This window comes from Cordyceps javanica, chromosome 2 (genome assembly GCF_051103115.1).
Source record: "Cordyceps javanica chromosome 2, complete sequence".
Lineage (NCBI taxonomy): Eukaryota > Fungi > Ascomycota > Sordariomycetes > Hypocreales > Cordycipitaceae > Cordyceps > Cordyceps javanica.
In genome coordinates, this window is record NC_139296.1 from 1,563,869 (window position 1) to 1,586,222 (window position 22,354).

Here is a 22,354-nt window from a genome sequence, read left to right on the forward strand (position 1 = left end):
TACCGCTAGTGAGAGACGTCCCGTAAGTCGGAGAAGAATACAAAGCAGCGACGAAATTTTCGAGACGGAGACTGAGTATCGTTATCAGGTTGAAAGAGTTTAACGTAAAGACTTGTTGGCGCGAGGGCCTCTACGCGAGCACACCAGTTAGACGGCTATCCACGTGTGTCCCAGCAAAAGCTCCTATATTCAGTCTAGGTCTATAAAAGTCGCCAGCGAGCATATTCGCGGTTCGGCGCCAGAAACTTGGTCTACGTTCATCTTCGTGCTTCGCGACCCAATACTAGCCTCGTTCAAAGCCACCCATCTGCCGCTCATCGTTTTCTCTTCACCGTCTCTCCTGCTCCTGCTGCAGAGTCTCGTCCCTGCTGCCCCTGCGCCGTCTCATCGGCACCGGCTGCGCTACAACAACAGTTTCGATTCCTGCAGGAACAAGCTCTTGGCCCTGCCCTAGAGAATCCACGTCAATCTCGACGCCGAGTAGTGCCTGGAGAATCACACGCGAGCCCGCCTTGCTCATCACTTCGCCCGAGTCCTTGCACAGCTCCGACGCGACACACTCGATGCAGCCGTGAAGACACCTGCAGGACTCCACACGCTGCAAGGCGAGCCGCAGCAGATGGTCAATGTGCTCAAAAGCCTTGGTGCTGATCCCCGAACCGTTGGCGCCGCCCTTGGCGTCGTAAAATGTGAGGCGACCGGGCCGCTTTCTTGTCGTCTCCTCTTTGGCAAACTCTTTGAGCGCGACCTTGCACTCGGTTCGCACGTCTTCGGGTGCGCTAATGACAAATGTCGGCAGTAGGCTCATGACGCAATGTTGTGCGGCGTGGATGGAAGCTGCCGCATTGATGCGATTGCTGTTGAGGACATCCAGAGCAGACCTGGGTATGTCCAGCCACATTCCCTTTGTGTATCGAATGATGGGCGGATTGTCCACGTGGACGGCATCGAGAACTCGCCCTTTGGAATCTACCTTGAAGAACCCAAACACCTTTTGTAAAATCTTGATGGTACCATGGTATGCCAAGGTTCCAGAAGAGCCAATGTCACGTATAGCCTCGGTCTCGACGGGATCAATATCCGTATAGTCGCGCTGAGATGTCAACCAGTCCACCTTGACTCGTTCCACCTTTGCCATTCGTTTGTCGGGCACAAAGTCGCGGACAAGGTACGTTCGACCTTGATGAAGGAATATTCCACCGTCGTAAATTGTAAATGTGGCACGAGAGGCCTCAAGTTCTTCCAATACAACGTTTCTTCCATGCGTGATATCAATGACGGCAAAATGCTCATCTTCCGTATCTCGAATTGCCACGTATTTAGAAGGCTTTGGTCGGAAACGGTCATGGCAATGATAGTACCCCATGTCATCCACCACGAGCCTTTCCTCGCAAATTCGGGGCAGATCTTGACCGAAATATTTCATGTCATATTCTGGTCGAATCGGCATTTCGAAGGCCGCGCATTGTATATGTCCCTCGCGCACAAGCATATTGTCCAGATCCAGTTGTAGCTCTGCCGTGGGTTTGGAGAAGAGCTCCTCTGGATTCTGCATATAATGCTGATCCGTAGGAAAACTATCTCCTAGCAATATGGAAAGCGAGTCTTTATTTCTTCGTCCAGCACGTCCGCTTTGCTGACGCAAATTAGCAATGGTGTAGGGGAAACCCCACGTCAAGACGCAATCTAGTGCGCCGATATCGATGCCAAGCTCAAGCGCCGTTGTTGAGACAATCCCCAACAGTCGGCCTGCAAACATTTCCGACTCGATCTTTCGTCGATCCTGGGCTGTGTACCCTCCTCGGTACCCCATCACAAGGCCAACGCAGTCGCCGCGGCCTCTGTTCTCGAGTTCTTGCCGTATGGCGTTTACCAGCACCTCGCATTGGTTGCGAACTCGGCAAAATGCAATGATGCGCACGCCTCTGAGGAGCAGCTCGCAGAACAACCTTGCACATTCAAATTTCGCGCTGCCTCTACCACTCGCAGGATCTCCTGGATCCTTGTACGGCGTGTTCCAACACAGAAACTCTTTTCTGCCCGAGGGAGATCCGTCAAAATCGACCAGTTTTACGTCGTCAATACCGAATATGGTTTTGAAATGCTCAGTTGGATTTGCCACAGTAGCGGAGCATGAAATGAACTGGACATTTCGATTTCCAATGGCCGCGCAAATACGTCTTAGACGTCGCATGATGAAAGCGACATGTGACCCCAGCTGTCCGTTATAGTAGTGTATCTCATCAACTAGTTAGAGGCCGTTAATATGAGCTCTGAAGAAGCAAAAACATTCATTCACTCACCAACAACATATTTCAGGTTTTTTAAGAATGATCTCCAGCTCTCTTCTTGTGGCAGAATAGTAACATGCATCATGTCAGGGTTGGTAAAGATAATTCTCGCTTGCTCACGGATTGCATTCCGCGCACTGTACGGCGTGTCACCATCAAATGTTTCCACGATGGTGCCCTCGAGCCCCGGCATGTATGCCATCATGTCTTTCAAGCTGCGTCGCTGGTCTTGTGCCAGGGCTTTTGTGGGAAAGATGTACATGGCTCGCGACTCAAAATCCTGCTCCAAAGCGTACAGCACAGGCAGCTGGTAGATCAACGACTTGCCAGAGCTGGTAGAGGTTGCGACAACCACGTTCTTGCCCTTGTGTAGGGCATTCAAAGCCTCCGCTTGGTGGGCATAAAATGATGTGATACCTTTAGCATTATACATGGCGTTGACGAGATTTTGTGTAAGTAAGAATTCCAAGTCTCCATAAACAGGGTCCTGCGAATCAAATACTCTATGGCCATCGGGTACGATTTGACCAGTATACCATTGGCTTTGTCTTATTTCTTGCACAATTTCTGGTATTGACTTGCGTTCTTTCGGAATGGTGGCGGGAATGGTGCTGACAACAATATCGCCATCTTCTCCTTTCTCGCTCGGTTTAGGCACGAACGATTCGGCCAATCCCTCCAGTGCCATACATGGATCAATCTTTTCATCTTGGCAGTTTTTCAGAAAAGCGTTAACGGCGCTCGTGAACCGCTGATTACGACGCTCAATGAGCTTCGTCATCTGGCCCTGGCCATAGATGGGCATCTGCAGCTTCTCATCCCGCAATCTCCGTTGCGGGTTTGTGGCCTCACCGGTTTTTTTATCCGGGACTTGTCTCTTCAGATCACCGTCAATAAACTCAAAGAACAGGACCTCATAGTCCTCTGCCGCGGATGTGCCAAGAGACTCGACACCAGTCCAGCCGCCAACAGATGCATCAGGGGCAATTTCTTGCCTTTGTCGATGACCAAAGAGCTTGAACGAGTCGTCCCTGCGCTCCGATGCTTTTATGTCCAGCTCGAGCGTAGATTTATCCACAAAGCTAAAGTTGATCCCTTCAGGGCGAACTGCAACGATTTTTGCCACTTCTTCGATGGATAATGGGCGCTTGATGTGGGATTCCACTGCTGGTTTGATGGCTTCGAATGTTGTAGCAAGATGCTTTCTCGTGGAGCAGAAGGTAAAGACTAAGTTCAGAGCCTGGTGAGTCCTGTTCAGCGATGAGAAGAGCGCTGGCCACGGCGGTGCTTCTTCTTCCTGTTTCCGGCTTTTTTTCGTCTGTCCTTCAGGTTGAGCGTTTGGAGCTGTTTTCTCGTTTTCCAGATCTGCAGTACGATCGCTATTTATCACGCTTGAGTCGCTTGTCTCCGGGTCTATATGCTCCCTCGAGGACAGTCTTTTGCGTTTAGCTCCCGCAGCCGCCTGTAGAGTGGTGGCATGATCAGGCATGATCAAAAGAAAAGTAGTTCATACAATTGGTCAATCTCGTCATGGTACAGAAGGGGCTTGAGAAGTGATACTCTCCATTTGGGTCTTGCCAAGCGGTCATGGTGCCGTAGAGTGGCGACGCGCACGCTGTTACAGCCGAATGATTCACGTTCCTGGCGCCAAATCACGTGTAGGCCGGTGAAGGTTCATGGCAGCTTCATCTGTATGCACCAGCACTTCTCGCTATCCGCATATCAATACGTAGATTTCATAGTCGTTTATTTTAAGGCTCTAAAATCTACAAAAGAAAATAATATACAACAAATTCATCCGCCGTTAAACAAGCCGTCCGCCATTGCGTGTAAAACTCCGGTCTGCCAAAAGGGCTAGAATGCAACCGTTGCAGAAGTCCTGTATTTGCGCCAACTTTTAACCCACGCTCCTCACTCAGTCTACTTGGTCACCTTTTGGTATGAAAGCCCAGATAGGCATCGACTAATTCGTGCATTGCACTTGGTGTCGGTCAAGGTCTACCGATTCTGAAGCTCGCGTTGAATGCTCTCCACCTCGGTTTGGAATAATTTCGCGTTGGCGGCCGACATCTGACAATCCGTTAGCTATGCCTTCTTGGAAGTATTCACTTGGTTTTTGCCTACTCTCATCGTGACAAGCAGTGGCGTCGCGCTGTCGCCGACGAATGCTGTAAAGAGAACTGACGTGGATTTGAGTGACGTCTTTTCTTGGAATTTCATGGCCGAGATAATGGCAGTGTTCAGGATAATGCGGTGCGTTTGGTCTTGACGCATCAACAAGCGAACCACCTTGGCCGTGGCTTCGTCGCCCTCTTCCTCATCGAGTCCCGACGCATCGAAAGAACCGGGAACAACCACGTTGTTGTCATCAAACTCCACACACGACTTAGGCGCGTTGATCTTGAGCATACCAGCGCCACGCTCCTTCCAGGCGTCATTTTCATGAACAAACATCTTTGCCCTGACTGATAGAATAGTGGCTTCGCCAGCTTCACCGTCATCGACGTCAACTAGCATCTTGTTAGCACTGCACGCTGCAGCAAGTGCAGCGAAGCACGGTAGAGGCAAACCTTTATGTAATTTAACTTTAGACTTGTCATCTTCCTTCTCTGACGAAGCGTCACGGTCCTTCTCCGCAGCGCTGTTGCCCTCTTCTTCCTCGCCGTTCTCTTCTTCCTCGTCATCGTCAGCATCGCTATCTGGGGCACCGAACGGCTTGGCACTCTTTTGTGTCTGAAAGGGCTTTGGCTTCCCAGAGGCAAAGCTCGAAAGGGGCTTCGCACCCGACGCCGAAGCAAATCCGCTTCCGCCGAGGCCGCTTCCAAACCCGTTGGTGCGTGACGGCCCGGTAGCAAAAGGAGATGCGGCGCTCGCGGCGCCGCCGAAACTCAGCGTAGGCGCAGGTGCAAGGGGTTGCGCCTCCGTGTTCTTCGGTGTTGATGCAAAAGACGTCAGCGACTTTTTTCCGGCCGAGCCAAAAGCGCTGCCAGCGTTGCCACCAAGGCCGGCAAATGGCGAGGATCCAGCAGCGAGCTTGCCGAAACCAGACGCCGCGAACGCACTGGCTGATGTTTGCGGGGGATCTTTCTTGTCTGGTCCGGGCTTTGCTTCCGCAGTCCCGGTCTTGGCTTCCGGCTCCAGCTCCGTCTTTGGTTCGTCCTTGTCGGATGTTGTCTGCACGAGATTCGTCAGCCTGCGGCTCAGGTCATTGTCATACGGTGCAAATGTCACCTCATCGGCGCCGGCAACGTCACCATCCGTATCACGGTGTCGCTTCTTCTCAGGCTCTGATCGCGAGGCTCTATCCTTGGCCGAGTCTGCGGAGGCGACACTGTCGGTATCGGTTGGCTTGTCGTCCTTGGCGGGGTCCAGCTGGTCGTGGCCGCGCTTCTTCTTGGGGGAGGCAAGTTGCTCCTTCAGCTCGTTGTTACGTTCGTCGGCGACGTCATCGTCGACGGGCGTTTCTGGACGGTCGGCATCATCGGAAACGCTGCCACCAACAGGATCCGAAATGGAGTGTTGTTTTAGTTCGCGGCGTGCGGCGCGGGTGTCGGCGTCCTCAGCGGCGCTTGTTTGAGGTGTGTCATCCCTGGGACTGGCTGCTTTTATCTCTTCAGCCATGACGATGGGGTAGGTTGTGTTGGGTCGGGGGGTTCTCGTCGCGCCTGGTTCCCGTTGTGCACGTGCAAAAATGAAGCTTGTAGCAGTCGAATGAGGTTGTCAAGCGAGATCAGATGGTTGTGGAGTCAAGGGAAAGCACGCGCGGGAGAGGGAAGTTGGCCGGTATACGGATTCTTGGTTGCAAGGCAAGCGTCTAGCAAGGGAAAGAAGAAGGCCGCTGCGAGAGTATTGTGAGTTGGGTGGGAGACTCCTTCTGGAGCATTGATCGACGTGCGCAAGCGGTCACCCAATCAGTTATGTCGCCTGCAAGTTCCAAGTTGCAGAAGGTGCAAAGCAAATAAAGGAACCCCTCACCGCCCAAAACGGGGAGGGGTACAGGCCTGTCCTAGTAACGGATCCCGCTGTATTCATTTCAGTCGGGCACGCCGTGGACGGCTCCGGCGGGACAAACAGCGCTAGAGATGCCACTGAAAGGAAGCCAAGGGCCGCCAGAAGGTCACTGCGTGGTGCTGTAACCTGTCAAGCCTAAAGTGGCCGGGAGCTAATACCTTACCTAAGGTAGGTAAGGTAACTTATAACGTGCAAGTGCCTGCCAACTGCCTATTCATTCCATTTTATTAGCGCTGGCCCGAGACACATTGCCGCTAGCCTGGTCCCTCTCAGCCAGTCACGTCCCTCGCCCAGTCTCACTTCACATTCAAGTAGCACCCCTCGATGGAAATCAGTACACGTTGCCATCGTTGCAGCGGCTAAATACGGATATTACAGTACAATTAAATCGGCACATAATCAGACAGCCAAAAGCAGTCTCGCGTAACGCCTCCTCCCTATGTAACCCAGGCAGCTTCCTGCCCTACGTTCCCGTGGTTTTTGAACCTTGCTGCCACGCTCAACTCATAAAGCAGAGAGCACCCAATCCCACGTAGAAAATGAAGAGAGGATACAGAGCAATGGCCAGGCGGTTATGGACAACGCCACTCCCACCCAGAATGCTGACACCGGCCGCCAAGGACCACAAGATGAGGATGATGAAGATGGGAATACGAGGGATCCAGTGCAGGTGCAGCGCCGACAGGAGCGCCGCAATCACAAGCGGGAAAAGTGTATATCCGATGATGCACACGCTTTGCGCGAAAGAACTATATGACACACGATTAGCTTGCTTTTCTAAAGTGCTTTTGTGAAGCGCGCAAAAGGCAGTGTACGTACATGCTCCCACCAAGTAGTCTGATCTGGAGAGTGACGACGGCCTCCCCCAGCCAAATCATGGCAAAGACGCCGCTGAACACGGCATCTTTTTGCTCCGGACGGGCCGAGAAGCTTAGGAGAACACTCAGCAGCAGGCAGAAGATGAGAGGGCCCCATAGATCCCAGTCACGCAGGCCTGGGCTCAGCGAGCTGCCCAGTAGTGCCTCGGGGTCCATGACGCGGCTCGCCAGGCCTGTGAGCTCCTCGCGTGTTCCCGAGATGCCGGCGCCGCGGATATTCGAGTACGCGCCGCGGAAGCCGCCCTCGCCGTCGAACATGGTGCCGCCCAGGAGGTAGCGCGGGTACAGCACCTCGCGCAGCTTCGCCCACACGGCTAGCAGGTCCCGGCGCACCGTCTCCCAGACGGTCTCGTCAATGGTGTTTTGCGAGGCGCTTCGGTCTTCTCCAGGGATGCGTGAGGTCAGGTAGCTCTGGTCGAGAGGTCGCGATGACGAGCCAATGTTGCCCGTGAGCGGCGCACGGGAGCTGGACGGCGCGAGAGGGTCATCGAAGTCGTTGAGGTCAGCTATGGCGCGTGTTAGCCTTTGATATCCAGCATCTGCTGCGAAGGAAATGTAGCATGCGCGCCGGGCATACCATCGTCGGGATCAATTAACTCGTCGTCCTCGATGGTCGGGTTTGCGTAATGCCCCTTGGCTGTAGACATGGCGGGCGAGTAAGCAGCCTGCGAGGCCTATGATGCTTTGGTAAAATAATGGACCAGAAGTATCGGGTCCTCGAATCGTGGAACCGGATTCCTTAGTTATCCAGGGCCACGATACAGTGGCAGGCAAAAACGGCGTAACTGGGACGATGCCGCTGGTTGCTGACGTGGTGGTGGTGCTTGTGAAATGGCCAGCTTCCACGTTGCCAGCTGGTCCAAGCTCCGCAACCGAGCCAAGGGACCGAACGGTACGTACCTCGCGCCCACCCATCCTACCGCGTGCGCGCGCGCAACTACTTACTGCGCATCCTACCACGATGCTGCACTTTAAATCAGTGAACTTTTATCCAACCAGAACTTCTATTGCGGCGTGAATACTCTGCTGCTTTCATTAAGACCTTCAATAATTTTTAATCAATTTTTCTCACTGTCAGAATTTTCAAAACCACGGCTCCCAATTCCTATCTCCGTTCACTCTGTACTGTGGGAAGCACACTGGCACCAGCCACGACTACTTCATATCAAATCCGGGAGCCCCTCCGCCTTTTCCGTATATGAAGTCCATCTCGTCGAGGTTGGATCATTCTTTCTTCCGTAAAAGGCAGCGCAACCACAAAATATCGGCAAGTGATGGCACGTTGACCGAACTGAGCGGCATCACACAAGCTATTGTCGAACGCATCTTTCACTGAATGTGACCATACGCAGCACAATATTACCACAATGACAGCGTCGAACGAGGACTCTGCATTTCATCTTCCCAAGCTGCGCGTTTCTTTTGGATTCGAGGTCTGTTCTTGACTCTTACCAGAACCGAGCGGTGAAACAATGGCTAACATTCATGGAGAACGATACCAAATTTTTAAACAACGATGATGACGTCGCAGGTATGTGCGAAATACTCCTACAGGCTGAAGAAGACTGGCACTAAACCTTTGGCAGAGTTTTTTGACGTCAAATTCTGCCCGTACCAGCCGCTCGATTGCGATCCCGTGTTCGCAGCCGTGAGCAAGAAACATGCAAGTTTTCACACACAGACAGTTCAACAAAGGGTGCCGTTAAGCTAACTTATTTGTAGGTTGTCATATGCAAACTCTCTTCTAATACTGGAGATTCAAATCCCTGCTCCGTTCTATTCATCATAAGAGACGACGACGTATGTGGTGGTAACGCCTACCCCCTACAGCCCAGCTCGTATGTGCGGTCCGCTGACGCCGCTTCATGTAGGACGATGCATCGGGCTGCTGCTGCACCTGGACCAAAGATCCCATGACTGGCGCTCCATATATTTGTATCGGAGGCGGGGACGCCAAAGTGAAGATATATGACGTGACGACCGGGAGACTAGTAGATGTGAGTTGACCTTTTCAGGAAAACACGATTATCCAATTGACTGACCTTTATCCAACAGTGTTTTTCTGGCCATGGAGGTGTACGCGGGCTTCCTCCGAAAAACCAACCGTAAAGCTGACAAAGTCTAGGATGTCAATGACCTTGCGACGTCGCCAATCAACTCATCCATCATTGCTTCAGCGTCCAACGACACGAGCATTCGGATATGGAGCATCGATGGCAAGTTCCGGGCACAGCCATGCCTGTGCATCCTTGCTGGAGAAGGACACTCTTGGAATTTATTAAGTTTGGTACGTGCCCGTGAGCAGGTCAGCATCACACCCTTCGGCTTCCTCTGCTAACACTGCTTAAAGTCGTTCCACGACACTGGAAAGTATCTGATCTCTGGTGGCCACGATCAAGTCATCAACCTGGTAATATTTCATGATGCGCACTACCATCTAACTACACACTGACAATCCTAACAGTGGACACTGCCTAGTCTCCCAACGGAGCCTGTCGTCACGCCGCTGCAAGTGCACTACCCGCACTTTTCTACATCGGCCGTCCATAGCGGGATTGTAGACTGGCAAGTTCCCCCCTATCTCCCGGCAGCATGCCATGCATGGTAGCAATTGCTTACATCGCGTCGCGCAGCGTGGCTTTTTTCGGCGATTTGATCCTGTCCCGGGCCTGCCACGACAACGTCATCGTGCTGTGGCGTATCGAGGGCTTCTCGTCCGACGGCCCGCCGCCGCCGCAGAGTGCGGCTCCGACAGCGCAGACAGCGGTACCAACGACGCTGGACGACCAGTCGCGGCTGACGCGATCGTTTTTCGTGCCGTCCACAACGCCCGAGTGCCCGTCGCAGTACACGCGTCTGCTGGAGCTGCACACGCCCAACTGCGGGCCGCAATTCTTCATGCGCTTTGGTCTACACCACGTGCCTAGGCAGAACCCCGTGTTGGCCTTTTGTAACGCCGGTGGCAACATCCTCTTTTGGGACCTGCGCCGCCTTGCCATCTACCACGATGTCATGGCGGCCCTGAACGACCCGTCTCGCGACCGCACTCGTCCCACGCCCCTGCCCACCTGGCTGAAGCCCATCATTCCTAGACAGCGTGCTGACATGTTTGGCCGGATTAAGAGCGGCAAAGAGAAAAAGCGCGGGGGTGCGGCTTCGGCTTCCGTCAGCACGCGGCAATCCTCGACGGCCTCGTCGCGTGGCGGTGGCGGCGCCGGCGGTGCCCAGGGCTTATCTGGTACCAGCGTAGGGCCGGGCGAAGAAACGATGACGCCAGAGTTTAGCGCGGAGACGCTCGAGTCTTGGGCGGCCAAGTACAGCATGGAGGATCCGCACGAGCCCGTCAAGGCGCACCGAACCGAGTCGTCAGCGGCGACATTCGTCGGGCGGCAGGCGGCGTGGAGTCCGGGTGGCGAGTGGTGCGTGGTGGTGGGCAGCTCCAACACGACGTTGGTGCTGCAGCGCTGGGCAAAGTAATCAAGACGTGACGACGAAGGAAGAAAAGGGCCAAGGAAAAGAAAGTTGAGAGAAAGGGGAAACAGGGTTCACGCGAAGCTGAGAGAGCATGGGAAAGGTCATGCGACGTTCATCTATCTCTTTAGTAGTATATGTATATTTTTGGGGTACCAGTCGCCTCCGCTGAAATTTCAACGCCTGTAATGATTTTGAAGGACAGAAAGAGAACCAAGATGAAAGCGGAAGAAGAAAGAAGAAGGAAGAGGAAAGAGGAAAGAAGCCCGCGTGGGACGGATTGCTGTGTCATAAGAATTCTACATGTTGATAACTTGATAAGTCGTGTCCGAAAATGAAAAGGGAAAGATTATTATTCAGCAGTCAGGGGTGTTTGACCTAGCTTCTCTGCTTCGCCCGTGGCGTGGAAGCCATCTAGAGTGACAGTGACGGCGCCCGCTTGCACCAGCTAGAAAATGGTTGTTAGACACGGTTCAAGAAAAGGGGGGAGCAGAGAGGAAAACTATGCAGGTAAAGGGAGAGACTTACAGCACGAGACAGATCCTCAATCAAGTCATTGACATCCTCAATGCCTACGCAGAGGCGAATAATGTCCTCTGGCATCTGGCGCTCGGCCCTGGTCTTGGCGTCGATGCTGGCGTGGCTCATCTGGCAGGGCATGCTGATGAGGCTGTTGACGCAGCCAAAACTGACGCTGATGGCCCAGAGGCGGGCGGCCTCGACGATGCGTTGGGAGACGGCGGCATCGCCCGTCTCAAAGGCCAGGACGGCGCCGGCGCCGCGGGCGGTAGACCAGTGCAGATCGTACTGGGGATGGGACTTGAGGCCCGGGTAGCGGACGCGGAAGCCGCGCTGCTCGAGAAACTCGGCGATGGCCTGGGCGTTGGCCTGCTGCTTCTCCATGCGGATGGCGAGGGTCTTTACGCCGCGCATAAGGAGGAAGGAGTCGTTGGGGGAGAGGCCGCAGCCAGTGGAGTTGATGGTGAAGAAGAGCTTGTCGCCGACAGCCGGGTCGTTGCAGGCGATGACGCCGGCCATGATGTCGTGATGGCCGGATAGGTACTTTGTGCCAGACTCGTAGACGATGTCGGCGCCAAGGTCGAGGGGATTGCAAAGCATAGGGGAGAGCATGGTGTTGTCGACGACGACGAGGGCTTTGGGGTTGGCGTCGTGGGCGCGGGCGGCGATGGAGGGGATGTCGACAATCTTGATGAGGGGGTTGGTGGGGGTCTCGAGAAGGACCATGGCGGTGCGGGGGGAGATGCGGTCGGCGACGGCGCTGACCTTTGTGGTGTCGACGTGGTGGACGACAATGCCCGAGTTGGAGGCGAGGTAGGTGAGCAGGCGGTGGGTGCCGCCGTAAAGGTCGTCGCCGGTGATGACCTCGTCGCCGGGGCGCAGGACGCGGGTGATGACATCGAGGGCACCCATGCCGGAGGAGACGGCGAGGGCGCGGTGGGCGCCCATGATTTTGGCGAGGTGCCGCTCGAGATGGGTGCGCGTGGGATTGCCGGAGCGGGTGTAATCGTACTCCTGCTGGCCGCCGGCGGCCGTGGTCTGCTTAAAGGTGGCCGACTGGTAGATGGGGATGCTGGAGGCGCCATACTGATCCTTGCCCTCGGTGTAAACGAGCTCGGTCGCGAGAGCGTAGCGGTTGCGACCGTTGCGCGGGCTCGAAGGGGCGGGGGATGGAGGGAGGTTGAGGGCGTCGACGACGTTGATCTTGCTGCCGCTGGCGGCGGCACCGGGTGTGGGAGCCGGAGGCGGGTTAGACGACATGATGGCGGGGTGGGAAAGAGAGTGGTGGTGGTGGTGGTGCTGGCGTGGTGGTGTGCGCGTTTGTAGGTGGGAATTGTGCGTCCAGCGCTGGGTCAATGGCGACGATGGAAATGGCAGCAGGTTGTCGGAAGCACTGACAGGCTGGAGAATAGACGATGCAGGACTGGTATGCTAGGAGAGAAACGATGTCTGTGGGAAGAAAAAAAATGTTGAGCTTTGTGAAAAATGTGGTGGTGTTGTAGGCAAAGCGCAGACGGGCAGCCGGGGCCGGGCTGGAGTGCAGTCACACAGAGACAGAGGAATCAAGATACCTCCGATTTAGGTGGTTTACGGTGTCCACGATAGGTACCTGAGCAAACCAGCTCCCTGTTGCTACTTTGTGTACAAGTGCAAGGTTGCTGGCACGCAATCCGCCCGTAGCCCAAGCCAGGGGTCACCGCCCTGTGCTCAGTACCTAGGTAAGTAGGTAAGTACTTGCTTGTACCTAATGATCATAGGTGCGAGGGAAGTACTTAAGTACTGAAGTAGGTCAGCCTGTTCAGCCGAAGAACGGAACTGGGGAATTTACCTTGCATGCCAACAGCGGGCGTTTGTTGCTATTTCTGCAATGCACAAAAAAGATTCAAATATAGGTGGCCTTTGGAGAGGTGAAGAAAAAACAAAGTGACAAAAAAAACAACATCTTCCTTCTACCAGAAACAGTCAACAACAGTGCCATAACCCGTCCTATACCTATCTGCAGCCCGTTTCAACGTAGGAATAAGTACTGCGGAGTACTCAGTACTTACCTGACTGCCCCAGCTTGCATCGCCCTGTACCTGCTCCCTGTGGGGTCCCCCGAATGACGTGATCGGGGTTCGGTTTCTGAGCTCCGGCCTCGCAAATAACGAAGCCACTCACTAGAGTGAGTATGGATGTGAGTCGCCCAGCGGTGCCGCCCAAGTATCGAGTAATGAATTGTCAAATTCGAGTATTCAGTGTTCATGCGCCAACAATACTTCTTCGCAATTCCAAGCTATCAGTCAAGTCTATCATGTGCGCCTGACCTTGAAGCTTTTCTCAGCTCTACACCAGCCATGAGTCTCACTGCGTCTTCAGCGCTTATCAGTCCTTGCATCGCATATCTCCAACATCGCTCGTCTTACTTCTTTTCCAGAGTATAGGACAATGAATCGCCAACCAGTGGCAACATGGTAGTTTTATCCTATATTCAGAGGAATATTTTGATCAACGATAAACTTTAGTGCTCCTCGTTGAAACCAAGTTTGCCAGAATAGCAAATCGGTAATATGTAGCAAGCCGCAGATACGGGGAGACTGGAATGGTTCAGCCAAGTACCAGGCAAAGGCAAAAATCTCCGTCTTCCATAAAGAGTCTGCGCCTGTTGTCTAGCCGGCAAGAACGTGCAGACTTGCAGTCAACGGTGTACTGGAATAATTACAGTGTCTACGATATTTGTCCGTCAAGACAGTGGTGTCTATGCAGGCGCTATCCGTGCCCGATTCACAATTGCGACGACTCAACGTGCACACACACACTTGGCGTCCCTTGCATGGATCGATTGATACAAGGTTAAAACAAGCACGAGCCGTGGGGAGCTGCACAAAGAATTTCGCTCCCTGGCTCTGTTGTCGTACGTCACGCTACTTATAAGAGTCAGGACCAACAAATCCAGGAAGAGAGCGCATGGACTTTGAGATACGCACGCCTTCTTATGCAGGTTGTAAATGGCGACAATTTGGGCAACACTTTGTAACCTTTTCGAGGCGTCGACGAGCTCGCATATTGTTGCCTGCAAGAGAACAAAAAAGATACGATGTTAATACTCAAAGCTCTTTTGTCTTGCACTCGTGACTCTCTGGGGCATTCACCACTATGTACGATCCGATGTCCGATGTGATAAGCTGGGCCTGCCATGTCGACTGACCTTTACCGAGATAAAGGCCCTTGAAAAGGGAGTCAAGATTCCATGTTGACGGAGATAGCATAACCCCGATCGAAGCCTTCTTTTCCTCAATTTGGTACCTCCCAGAGGCTCCCACTGTTTTGCCAAGTCAACCCTGGAGCCACACACACAATACGGCCCGCCGCCAAGGCAACGCGGCAGGGCTGGTAATTTCTCTATTTGCCTCGATCTGCGAGTAATTCCGTCTAGAAAAAAACCCTTCTTTTCATCTCTGGCAGCTCTATTTATAGGATTGTCTCCAGTTTTGATGCCTCCTCTCATGGTGACCCGATTACTAGTCACCACCCTGCCTCTTCGGGTCGTCGCTCGCCTCGGACATACGAGCTTTAAACTGTGCCCGATTAGGCAATCACCATATTGTTAGCGACTACAACAGACTTCATGATATCATGTCCTTTGACTCTGATTACGCGTCGTGATTTCTCAGTCTTTCTTCTTTCGCCGCATATAAACCTGCCTTCTCCGTCTCCTCCCCTTTTCTGTTTCGAGATTTTCTCTTCTCTAGCCATAGCACATCGTGACGCATCTCTACGCATCTCCTTGGCTTGCTCCGCTTACAACCACTTACACCATCTCTAAGAGCAAACTATCAGTACCGTCTGGGAAAACACAGCATACTTGATCATGTCCGCAACACACTACTCCACGGCACAATATGCCGTCGCCGGAGCCGCCGTCGCCCTGGCCTCCGCTCTCGTCGTTGCCTACCGCGACTACAGCGCCTACTGCGCGCTGGGCGACCACGGCCTGCCCGGCAACTTCAAGGGCTGGTGCACCCAGCTCAAGTTTACCCGCAACAGCCGCAAGGACACCACCGTGCCCGCACCCTACGACCTCGCCGCCGAGGCCGCCCTCGCCGGCCCTCACTCCGCCGAGGTCTTCCTGCCGACCAAGCTGCCGGCCCGGGATGGCGCGCGGCCCAGGATCCCCGGCTTCACCGCGCCGCAGCGCCAGGTAAGCGACACGGCGTCCGCCGCCATGAAGGCGCGCATGTACGACCACCTCGAGGCCCTGGCCGGGGCCAACACCGGGCTGCTGCAGTACGACCTGTCGACCCTCGAGGGCCCCGTGCCCGCCCTCCAGCTGCACAGGGACCAGGACCGGCCCAAGCACCTGCAGCGCACGCGCGGCGAGGTCGCGCACATCCACCCTCCGGACGGCAGCACCCACCTCGTCCTGTCGCTGGCCGACTCGCGCCACCTCATCGAGACGGCCTGGGGCCAGAGACATCGTCTCAGCGGCACGATGCTGGGCTGGGGCTACACTCTGTTTTATGCACCTCGGAACGAGGACGAGTTCCAGCTGTGGAAGGGAGCTGTGGCAGCTGCTGCTAAGTACGCCTGCGCGGATCTGGGCAAGGTTGAACTTGTATAACTAGATAGTGCACAGCCTGAACTTTCTTCAATTATTACCTTGTTGCTTTGGGCCGATTTAACAATGAGCCGTGTGTGGCGATTTGCCTACCCTGCACTCGGAAATGTCATGGTGTGTAGCTCAGACTTGAACAGAAAGCCGAAGAAGAGGTTTAGTATCAATATTGACTCAGACGCTCGTCCAATTTATAAGTATGCTCATTTATGCTCATTTATGCCCAAAAAACTTTTTGGGTTGATGCTCTCGGCCTTTATGCAAGCCACCCGATTCCCTCGTCCACGGGCCCGAGAACTAAGAAACTTCAGAAGCATTCGTCTCAGCTTTTTGCCTCGCCCTCCAATCCTGCTCCAGAATCGACATGTGGACAGTGTCGTACCACTTGCCCGCCAGGTAGAGAGACTCGGGCTGACGGCCGTTCTCGACGAAGCCGGCCTTCTTGTACACGTGGATGGCCCTCTCGTTGAGGCTGCTCGTCTCGAGGAAGAGGCTGTGCATGTTGCCGTAGTCAAACGTCCAGCCCGCGAGCCAGCGCAGCGCCTCGGTGCCGTAGCCGCGGCCCTGGTGCGTGCCGCTGATGGACATGCCCAGGCCGGCGCGGCGGTGGTGCGCGAGCGAGGGCGGGCCCGTCGCCAGGCACATCATGCCGACGGGCACGCCGCGCAGGCCCTTGGCGTGCTCCTCGCGGCTGTAGTCGTGCGCGAGCTCGTCCCAGCCGTCCGGCTTCAGGCAGATGATGACGTTGAGCAGGTTGTTCTTCCAGTGGCCCAGCTGCTCGTAGTAGCTCGTCCTGGACAGCGGGGCAAAGGCCTGGATGCTGTCGAGGCCCTTGATCGCCGGGTTCATGGCCATCTGGTGGTACAGGAACTTTTTGGTGTCCTCGTCGGCATTGTCAAACGCCTCGTAAATGAGGCGCTCCGAGGTGAAGATGGATGAAAAGTCGAGAGACATTGTGCAATTTGGGGGAGGGAGGGGGGGGGGGGGGGGGGATATGTGTTCGATGAGCCTGGTGCGGCGTGTAAGCTCAGATGGTATGGGTGTCCTATGAAGTGTATGGTTCGTCTAGCCTGCAGCTCAGAGAGGATGAGCAAGCAGGCCGAGGGCGAAAGGAACCAAAGCTTATATACGGCTTTTCTATGGCTCTTAAGTGTCCCATTTGGTTTTTATCGGCCGATCCGGCTGAAGCTGATTGCACAAGAGGCCAATCAAAGGCACCCAGCTTCATTGAGGTGATGTGGCCGCGTGCCCCAGAGTAAGCTGCAAGGCGCCACCGCTGTGCTACTAAGTTGGCTAATAACAGTCGTTCATGTACTTTTGTTGTCTGGAGCTCGCATAGCACGGTGCTATTAACAAGGCTGCGCTAGAGGCCCATATTCACCTGCGACGCTGGGAGCCTCGTTTATTCGCCGCAAAAGCTGCATTGTAGTGCACTCTTGTGATTCGCAGCGCCACCTCGGCAAGTTCTCCGTAGCTTGATGCGCTGTAAACAGCATCAGCCCGGCCCAAATGTGACGGAGGCGGCAAGAAGCGGCTTCCCAAGCCGCAGCCATGGTGGGAAATGTCACGGGCATAGTGCGTCACCTTGATGCTGCATCAATCCCCTCATCGGAAGCGAATTCGCATGCGCGCCGTTGCGGCGGGACCGTAACAAGCAACCATACGTTGATAGCTTTACACGAGCACACGCCTATTTTACGAAAGCATGATGGACTCTCTGTTTCGATTTGAACAAGTTCAATAATTACACCCGATTTGCTCGTATTAAACGATTCATTTTGTACAAAATGTCAAAATAATCTGCAGAGGGGGGAGGGGGGGCAAGTGTTGTAAAGCTTCAAGTATTTTATGCTAGCCTCCAGTACTAGAGAATAAAATGTCACCAAACTGTTTGATACAGCCGACCTGCAATTCCGTCGACGGCTGCATTTATACACATTGCTATCGATATACATGCCGTAGCGGCCTTCCCAGGCCAGCCCTGTCATACACTCTCTGCCTAGCATTGTGCCTGTTCTTCTACGTAGCCCTGCGAATTGGCAGCACAGAGTAAAAGTGAGACGCAAGCGGTAGACCGTCTTCGACATCATCCGCTTCGGCCAGTGCCCGAGACGCCTCGTCCAGAGTCCCGCCACTCTCCAGGATCGTCTGCAACGCTCGCCTCGCGACCTCGATATCCTGGCGTCGCCGCTCGTTGACAAGGTGAAGGTCTTGCGAGGCCGACTTGTCAAACGGGACCGCCAAGTCGGCCATGAATAATGACGCCGCAGCCCGCAGACGCAGCATCTCGTGGTTCTTGGTATACGGCAGCTCCCGCATCAGCGCGTCCATGCGCGCCACCACGGACTTGATGGCGGCCAGGGTTCGTGTCCTGGCCTTGTCCTTCGGGTGTGATACCGACACCCCGCTTCGCGTCCTGGCGATGTGGAAGCTCTCATCTTCCATGAGAGTCTCTAATCCCGTGTCGGCGTCGTCGTGAACCAGGGGCTCATCGACCAGAGAATCGTCCGCTTCCGCGACTGGCCTAGCAAGACTGGCCGTGTGCTCAGCATAAATGTTGTAAATCTCAGAGCTGTACAGGCTGATGTTGAAATGGAGCGCCGATATCTTCTTTGGCGCCCTGTGGTCGTAAGGGTACTGCTGGATCAGCGTCTCGAGGTACGCTCTCAGCTTGTTCATGTTGGCGGCGGAGCCCCAGCGCAAAGGCACTTGGAAATCATCCTCGGCATTGATGTCCTCTGTGCCATCTTCGCGGTGTTGCGAGTTTTCATAACTCCGTCTCATGTCATTGCGTTGCTCCTCACCTTCGCGCATAATAATTTCGGCTCCAAGAGTCCACAGGTTGTCGTGGCGAATGTCCAGTGGGCGGGAGTAAGGCCGCAGCTGCAGCGCCAGCCCGAAAGCGCGGGCTGCTTTGGCCACATCGCCTTGGCCTAGGAACTGGTGCATCGACCGAGTGAGAACGGCCAGATGTCGTCGCTGCGCATCGGGCGCTCGCTTTGGCTTCGTCTTCTGCGGTGCTGCGTCACTGTCCTCATTGCTGTCTTCATCCAACCCCGTCTCGTAATCCGACTCTAGCGCCGGCTCAGCAGGCTTACGGCTGAATCCGCGATGCGGGAAGTCTTTGACGCTTTGGCTTGGATCTTCATCGGCGTCTGACAGGCCTGCCACGGCAAACTGCGCAAGCTTTGAGGGCGGGTAGCTGTGAGGGTTGATGGCCTGCGCGGACGGTGGAGGGACGGTGGGATCGCTGGCGAGAGAGGAATCTCGTTTTCGCTTCCCTGACATGCTTAATTAAATGCGGCTTAGCCGTGTGCGGTGCGCGATATGGTTTTTCTCAGCTCATAGTGGTATACATGAGCATCAAGTTGAAGGGTGGAAACTCGGATCTGAAGTGAGGCGGCTTGACCCAGTATACCTACTTACTAGCAACCAGCGAACACCAGCTTCTGGCAACATCTCACAAATTCCCCGCCAATATCCAGATCTAGGAGAATTCGGAGTTTAGAATACATATTTACCAAAATACGGTCTGGAGTAAATGTCTTTTTGGTATTCTGTAACGTCGACTGAGCGATCTCTACTTTACCAAAACAGATCAAGTTTCGTACAACTTACAGCGCGGCAACGAGTACCTGTTAGCATACGAATTGGAAACAGGCCCTCTACCCTGATCACACATTGTATTCTTGGAAGGTTCCATGCGAACGTGATGCAAAAGGGGGTAGTTTGATTTTCATCTATGGAGTCAACGTGTTCCACCGCTGATGTACAGCCCGCTCGTCTACTTTACAAACGACATTAAAAGGAAACGCCAGCAGTTCAATTTATTTTGTTCAAGGTCGGTCAAAGTATGTCCACTGGCCCGCGACGGGTTTCTCCTCGAGGTCTTCCCAGCTGTGAGGAAAAGTTAGCATATATAACTCATAACGCAGCGTAGCCGGGGGCAATAGACTTACACCTTGGCCTTCTCCATGGCCTCGATAATCTTCAGCTCACCCTCGGCAACTTCAATAACCTCCTCGATAAGGCCGGCACCGATCTTTTGCTCGAGTTCTTGGATCCTGGCAGAGCGAATTAGTCCCCATCCTGTCCCTTGGCGCCCCTTCACAAGAGTGGCGGTAGACTCCAGACTTACTGGTCAGCCGTCAGCTGCGGCTCATCCTCCCACTCGACCTTCTCGTGGTCCTCGAGGGGCTTGCGCTCAGCCCAGACGACCTGGTCGGCGCGCTCAGCCGGAGTGCGGATGCCCTCAAGCTCGCCGCCCTCGTTCTCCTCGCCATCCCACTCCTCAACGCGCTCATCGCCGGGGAGATGCCGGGAGCCGACTACGAAGATACGGTCCCCGAGCTTGACGGTGCGGGCCTCGCTGCCGTCGACGCGGCCGCTAGCTACGCGGAACTGCTCGGGATTGCTGCGCACCAGCTCCCGGGCTTTGGTCGCCCACGCCTCGTAGCCGGGCGGCGTGTACTGCTCGACGAGCGACAGGCGATGCTTGGTCACGGCCTCGACCGATTGGCGGTACAGCGATGTCGCCGGCAGCGACTGTAGCTTGTGGAGGGTGCTGCCGTACAGAAAGAGAAGTGTCGATCGGGGGGTGGCGTGTGTCCATAGGCCCGTCAGTCCCGTGGGCGTGCCGGGCTCGAGATAGCGCGCAAGCGCTCGAAGTGTTGGCCGCATGCTTGGCGAGTGCAATTGGCAAATGTTGTCACCGTGGTGTTGAGGATCGACTTCGGACCTGTCTGCAGAGATTCTGCTCAATGCTCTCTGATCCAGGCGCCAATGAGGTCGAGCAATTACCAAGCTAGCATCACGTGGGATATCACGTGTATGGACTATGGTGTGAAGGTACAGTGAACGTTTGCTAGAAATCTGACAATGGAGGATCTGAATCAAACAATCGATCATAGAGAATTCTCTTGTGGGCTTTTTGCTTTTTTCTTCTCGACTCGATTATACTACTTTTTACATTGTCGCTCGCTCTATGCGACGCCTATTTTAGCGATACCGCTGCCAGGCTTGTCGAACTGCTAGAGTCCACTGTAGTGGAACAGGGGAACAGAGCCATAACTGGCCATTTGTATGAGTAGGCCATCGATGCCTAATTGATAGAAACACAAAGAAAATGTTCGCTTCCAGAAGCAGGTTTACCAGCAGACCTGTCAATGTATATCCTCTCCTCGTACACATCGCCCCTCACTTAAGCAGCATCCTCACGCCCCTTGCGGTAATTGGCCTACGCAATCGATTAGCTACTAATGTATCAAATTGAAAGATGGTACTGCAACTCATACCTCTTGTTCAGTCTGCAGCTGCGCAATAATGGGAGCAAGTTCGCCAAGAATCTCAGAGGCCTTCTTGTGATATTCAATCTGGGCATTGACGAGCTCAGATAGGTTACGCAGGGGCTCGGGAGTGTCAAGGACCTAGTAATGTTAGCCTTTGGGGTTGTACAGGTTGTATGTGCCATGTAACCCACATTCTTCATAACGCCGACAGCTTCCTCGGTCTGAGTGACAAACTCGTCCTCAGCCTTCTCAATTTCCTCCTGGGCCTCAGGGCTGAGCTCAGGCTCCTCGTGACCGGCGGCGGCAGAGCCCTGGCCGAGCTTGAAAGTAGTGCCCTTGGCATGAGCTTTAACGGCATCGAGGGAGAGTCTGGACTTCTCGACATTTTTCCTGGCACGGGTGGCGAACATGATGTTGGTGTTCAGGGTGGTGTTCCAGCCAGCGAGGAAACGGCTCTGAATCTGCGAGTCCTGGGCAAGGCGAGCCTCGCCGACGCGCTCCATGGAGAGGGCATACTTCTCGAGAGCAGTGGCCAGAGGGTCCTCACCAGCACCCGAATGGTTCTGGTGCAAGGTCTGGCTGGAGGCAAGACTTGCGCGGGCGATGGCATGGCTAAAGGTCTTGGGCTGGGGCTTGGCGGTCGGGGGAGCGACGAGAGCGGCCTGGGCTTCGGCGGTACTGGTAGCGGAGGACAAGAGGGACACCTTTTCGCTGACAGTGCGGCCGAGGTCCTGGAAGGTTTCCTTCACGTTCGGGGGGTAGTCGTAGGCTTCGTTGGAGTATTGCTGGCTGCGGTCGGGGGCGGGAGACATCCTCGCGGTTAGTGGGAGGGAGAAGCAAGACATGAAGAGTGGAGAGAACGGTACTCACGTAACATTGAGCATCTTCTGGTGGGCTTGCTTGAGAGCATCGACCTTCTTCTCGAGGTCGATGTAGTCGGCGGGCAGCTGAGTCTGTGATGCGCCAACGGTTAACGGGTTGTCGCAGGAAGGGCATACGTGAATGCGATCCCCACCTTGTCCTCAGTCTGACCAAACTGCTCCTTGGTGTACTGGAAGGTGCGCGACGCAAATGGCGTAATCTGCGCGCCAAAGTCGCTGCAGCGCGTGGGCAAAAGCATCAACGGTTAGCTGGAGTCCGACCCTGATTGTCGACGCGGGGGAAGAGGGAGCTTGCGCAGCCAGATGGTAGCGGTAGCTTCGGCAACATACGAGAGATTCTTGCCAAACTTGGAAAAGTCCATCTTGATGGGATATAAGACTGATCGACGGGAGCTAGGTAGAAAAGTGTACGGAGAGTGTA

At 54.6% G+C, this 22,354-nt stretch overlaps 9 protein-coding genes across 9 annotated transcripts; 2 read left to right on the forward strand and 7 right to left on the reverse strand.

The window, feature by feature from the left end:
• Positions 1 to 328: 328 nt before the first annotated feature.
• Positions 329 to 5,912, reverse strand: V2A60_002967 (uncharacterized protein; the record flags this gene model as incomplete). The annotated part of the gene is made up of 5 exons (XM_083254311.1): positions 329 to 2,247; positions 2,304 to 3,541; positions 4,294 to 4,361; positions 4,416 to 4,801; positions 4,862 to 5,912. 5 exons carry the CDS (start codon positions 5,910 to 5,912, stop codon positions 329 to 331), a joined length of 4,662 nt encoding a protein of 1,553 aa, XP_083110437.1.
• An 889-nt stretch (positions 5,913 to 6,801) lies between these two features.
• On the reverse strand, positions 6,802 to 7,827 carry V2A60_002968 (uncharacterized protein; the record flags this gene model as incomplete). Its single annotated transcript, XM_083254312.1, has 3 exons — positions 6,802 to 7,051; positions 7,122 to 7,686; positions 7,758 to 7,827. 3 exons carry the CDS (start codon positions 7,825 to 7,827, stop codon positions 6,802 to 6,804), a joined length of 885 nt encoding a protein of 294 aa, XP_083110438.1.
• Positions 7,828 to 8,547: 720 nt separating this feature from the next.
• Positions 8,548 to 10,657, forward strand: V2A60_002969 (WD40-repeat-containing domain protein; the record flags this gene model as incomplete). The annotated part of the gene is made up of 10 exons (XM_083254313.1): positions 8,548 to 8,613; positions 8,672 to 8,711; positions 8,767 to 8,828; positions 8,903 to 8,980; positions 9,052 to 9,177; positions 9,236 to 9,256; positions 9,306 to 9,467; positions 9,531 to 9,590; positions 9,645 to 9,745; positions 9,814 to 10,657. 10 exons carry the CDS (start codon positions 8,548 to 8,550, stop codon positions 10,655 to 10,657), a joined length of 1,560 nt encoding a protein of 519 aa, XP_083110439.1.
• A 346-nt stretch (positions 10,658 to 11,003) lies between these two features.
• V2A60_002970 (cystathionine beta-lyase STR3) lies at positions 11,004 to 12,430 on the reverse strand (the record flags this gene model as incomplete). Its single annotated transcript, XM_083254314.1, has 2 exons — positions 11,004 to 11,099; positions 11,180 to 12,430. 2 exons carry the CDS (start codon positions 12,428 to 12,430, stop codon positions 11,004 to 11,006), a joined length of 1,347 nt encoding a protein of 448 aa, XP_083110440.1.
• Positions 12,431 to 15,020: 2,590 nt separating this feature from the next.
• Positions 15,021 to 15,770, forward strand: V2A60_002971 (uncharacterized protein; the record flags this gene model as incomplete). Its single annotated transcript, XM_083254315.1, has 1 exon — positions 15,021 to 15,770. One exon carries the CDS (start codon positions 15,021 to 15,023, stop codon positions 15,768 to 15,770), a length of 750 nt encoding a protein of 249 aa, XP_083110441.1.
• A 291-nt stretch (positions 15,771 to 16,061) lies between these two features.
• V2A60_002972 (GNAT family N-acetyltransferase) lies at positions 16,062 to 16,718 on the reverse strand (the record flags this gene model as incomplete). The annotated part of the gene is made up of 1 exon (XM_083254316.1): positions 16,062 to 16,718. The coding sequence occupies one exon, from the start codon at positions 16,716 to 16,718 to the stop codon at positions 16,062 to 16,064; it is 657 nt and encodes a 218-aa protein (XP_083110442.1).
• A 1,065-nt stretch (positions 16,719 to 17,783) lies between these two features.
• On the reverse strand, positions 17,784 to 19,052 carry V2A60_002973 (uncharacterized protein; the record flags this gene model as incomplete). Its single annotated transcript, XM_083254317.1, has 1 exon — positions 17,784 to 19,052. One exon carries the CDS (start codon positions 19,050 to 19,052, stop codon positions 17,784 to 17,786), a length of 1,269 nt encoding a protein of 422 aa, XP_083110443.1.
• A 548-nt stretch (positions 19,053 to 19,600) lies between these two features.
• V2A60_002974 (ETC complex I subunit conserved region-domain-containing protein) lies at positions 19,601 to 20,444 on the reverse strand (the record flags this gene model as incomplete). Its single annotated transcript, XM_083254318.1, has 3 exons — positions 19,601 to 19,661; positions 19,724 to 19,828; positions 19,903 to 20,444. The coding sequence occupies 3 exons, from the start codon at positions 20,442 to 20,444 to the stop codon at positions 19,601 to 19,603; spliced, it is 708 nt and encodes a 235-aa protein (XP_083110444.1).
• A 520-nt stretch (positions 20,445 to 20,964) lies between these two features.
• Positions 20,965 to 22,295, reverse strand: V2A60_002975 (BAR domain-containing family protein; the record flags this gene model as incomplete). Its single annotated transcript, XM_083254319.1, has 6 exons — positions 20,965 to 21,000; positions 21,059 to 21,190; positions 21,244 to 21,865; positions 21,923 to 22,005; positions 22,068 to 22,149; positions 22,264 to 22,295. The coding sequence occupies 6 exons, from the start codon at positions 22,293 to 22,295 to the stop codon at positions 20,965 to 20,967; spliced, it is 987 nt and encodes a 328-aa protein (XP_083110445.1).
• Positions 22,296 to 22,354: the final 59 nt, after the last annotated feature.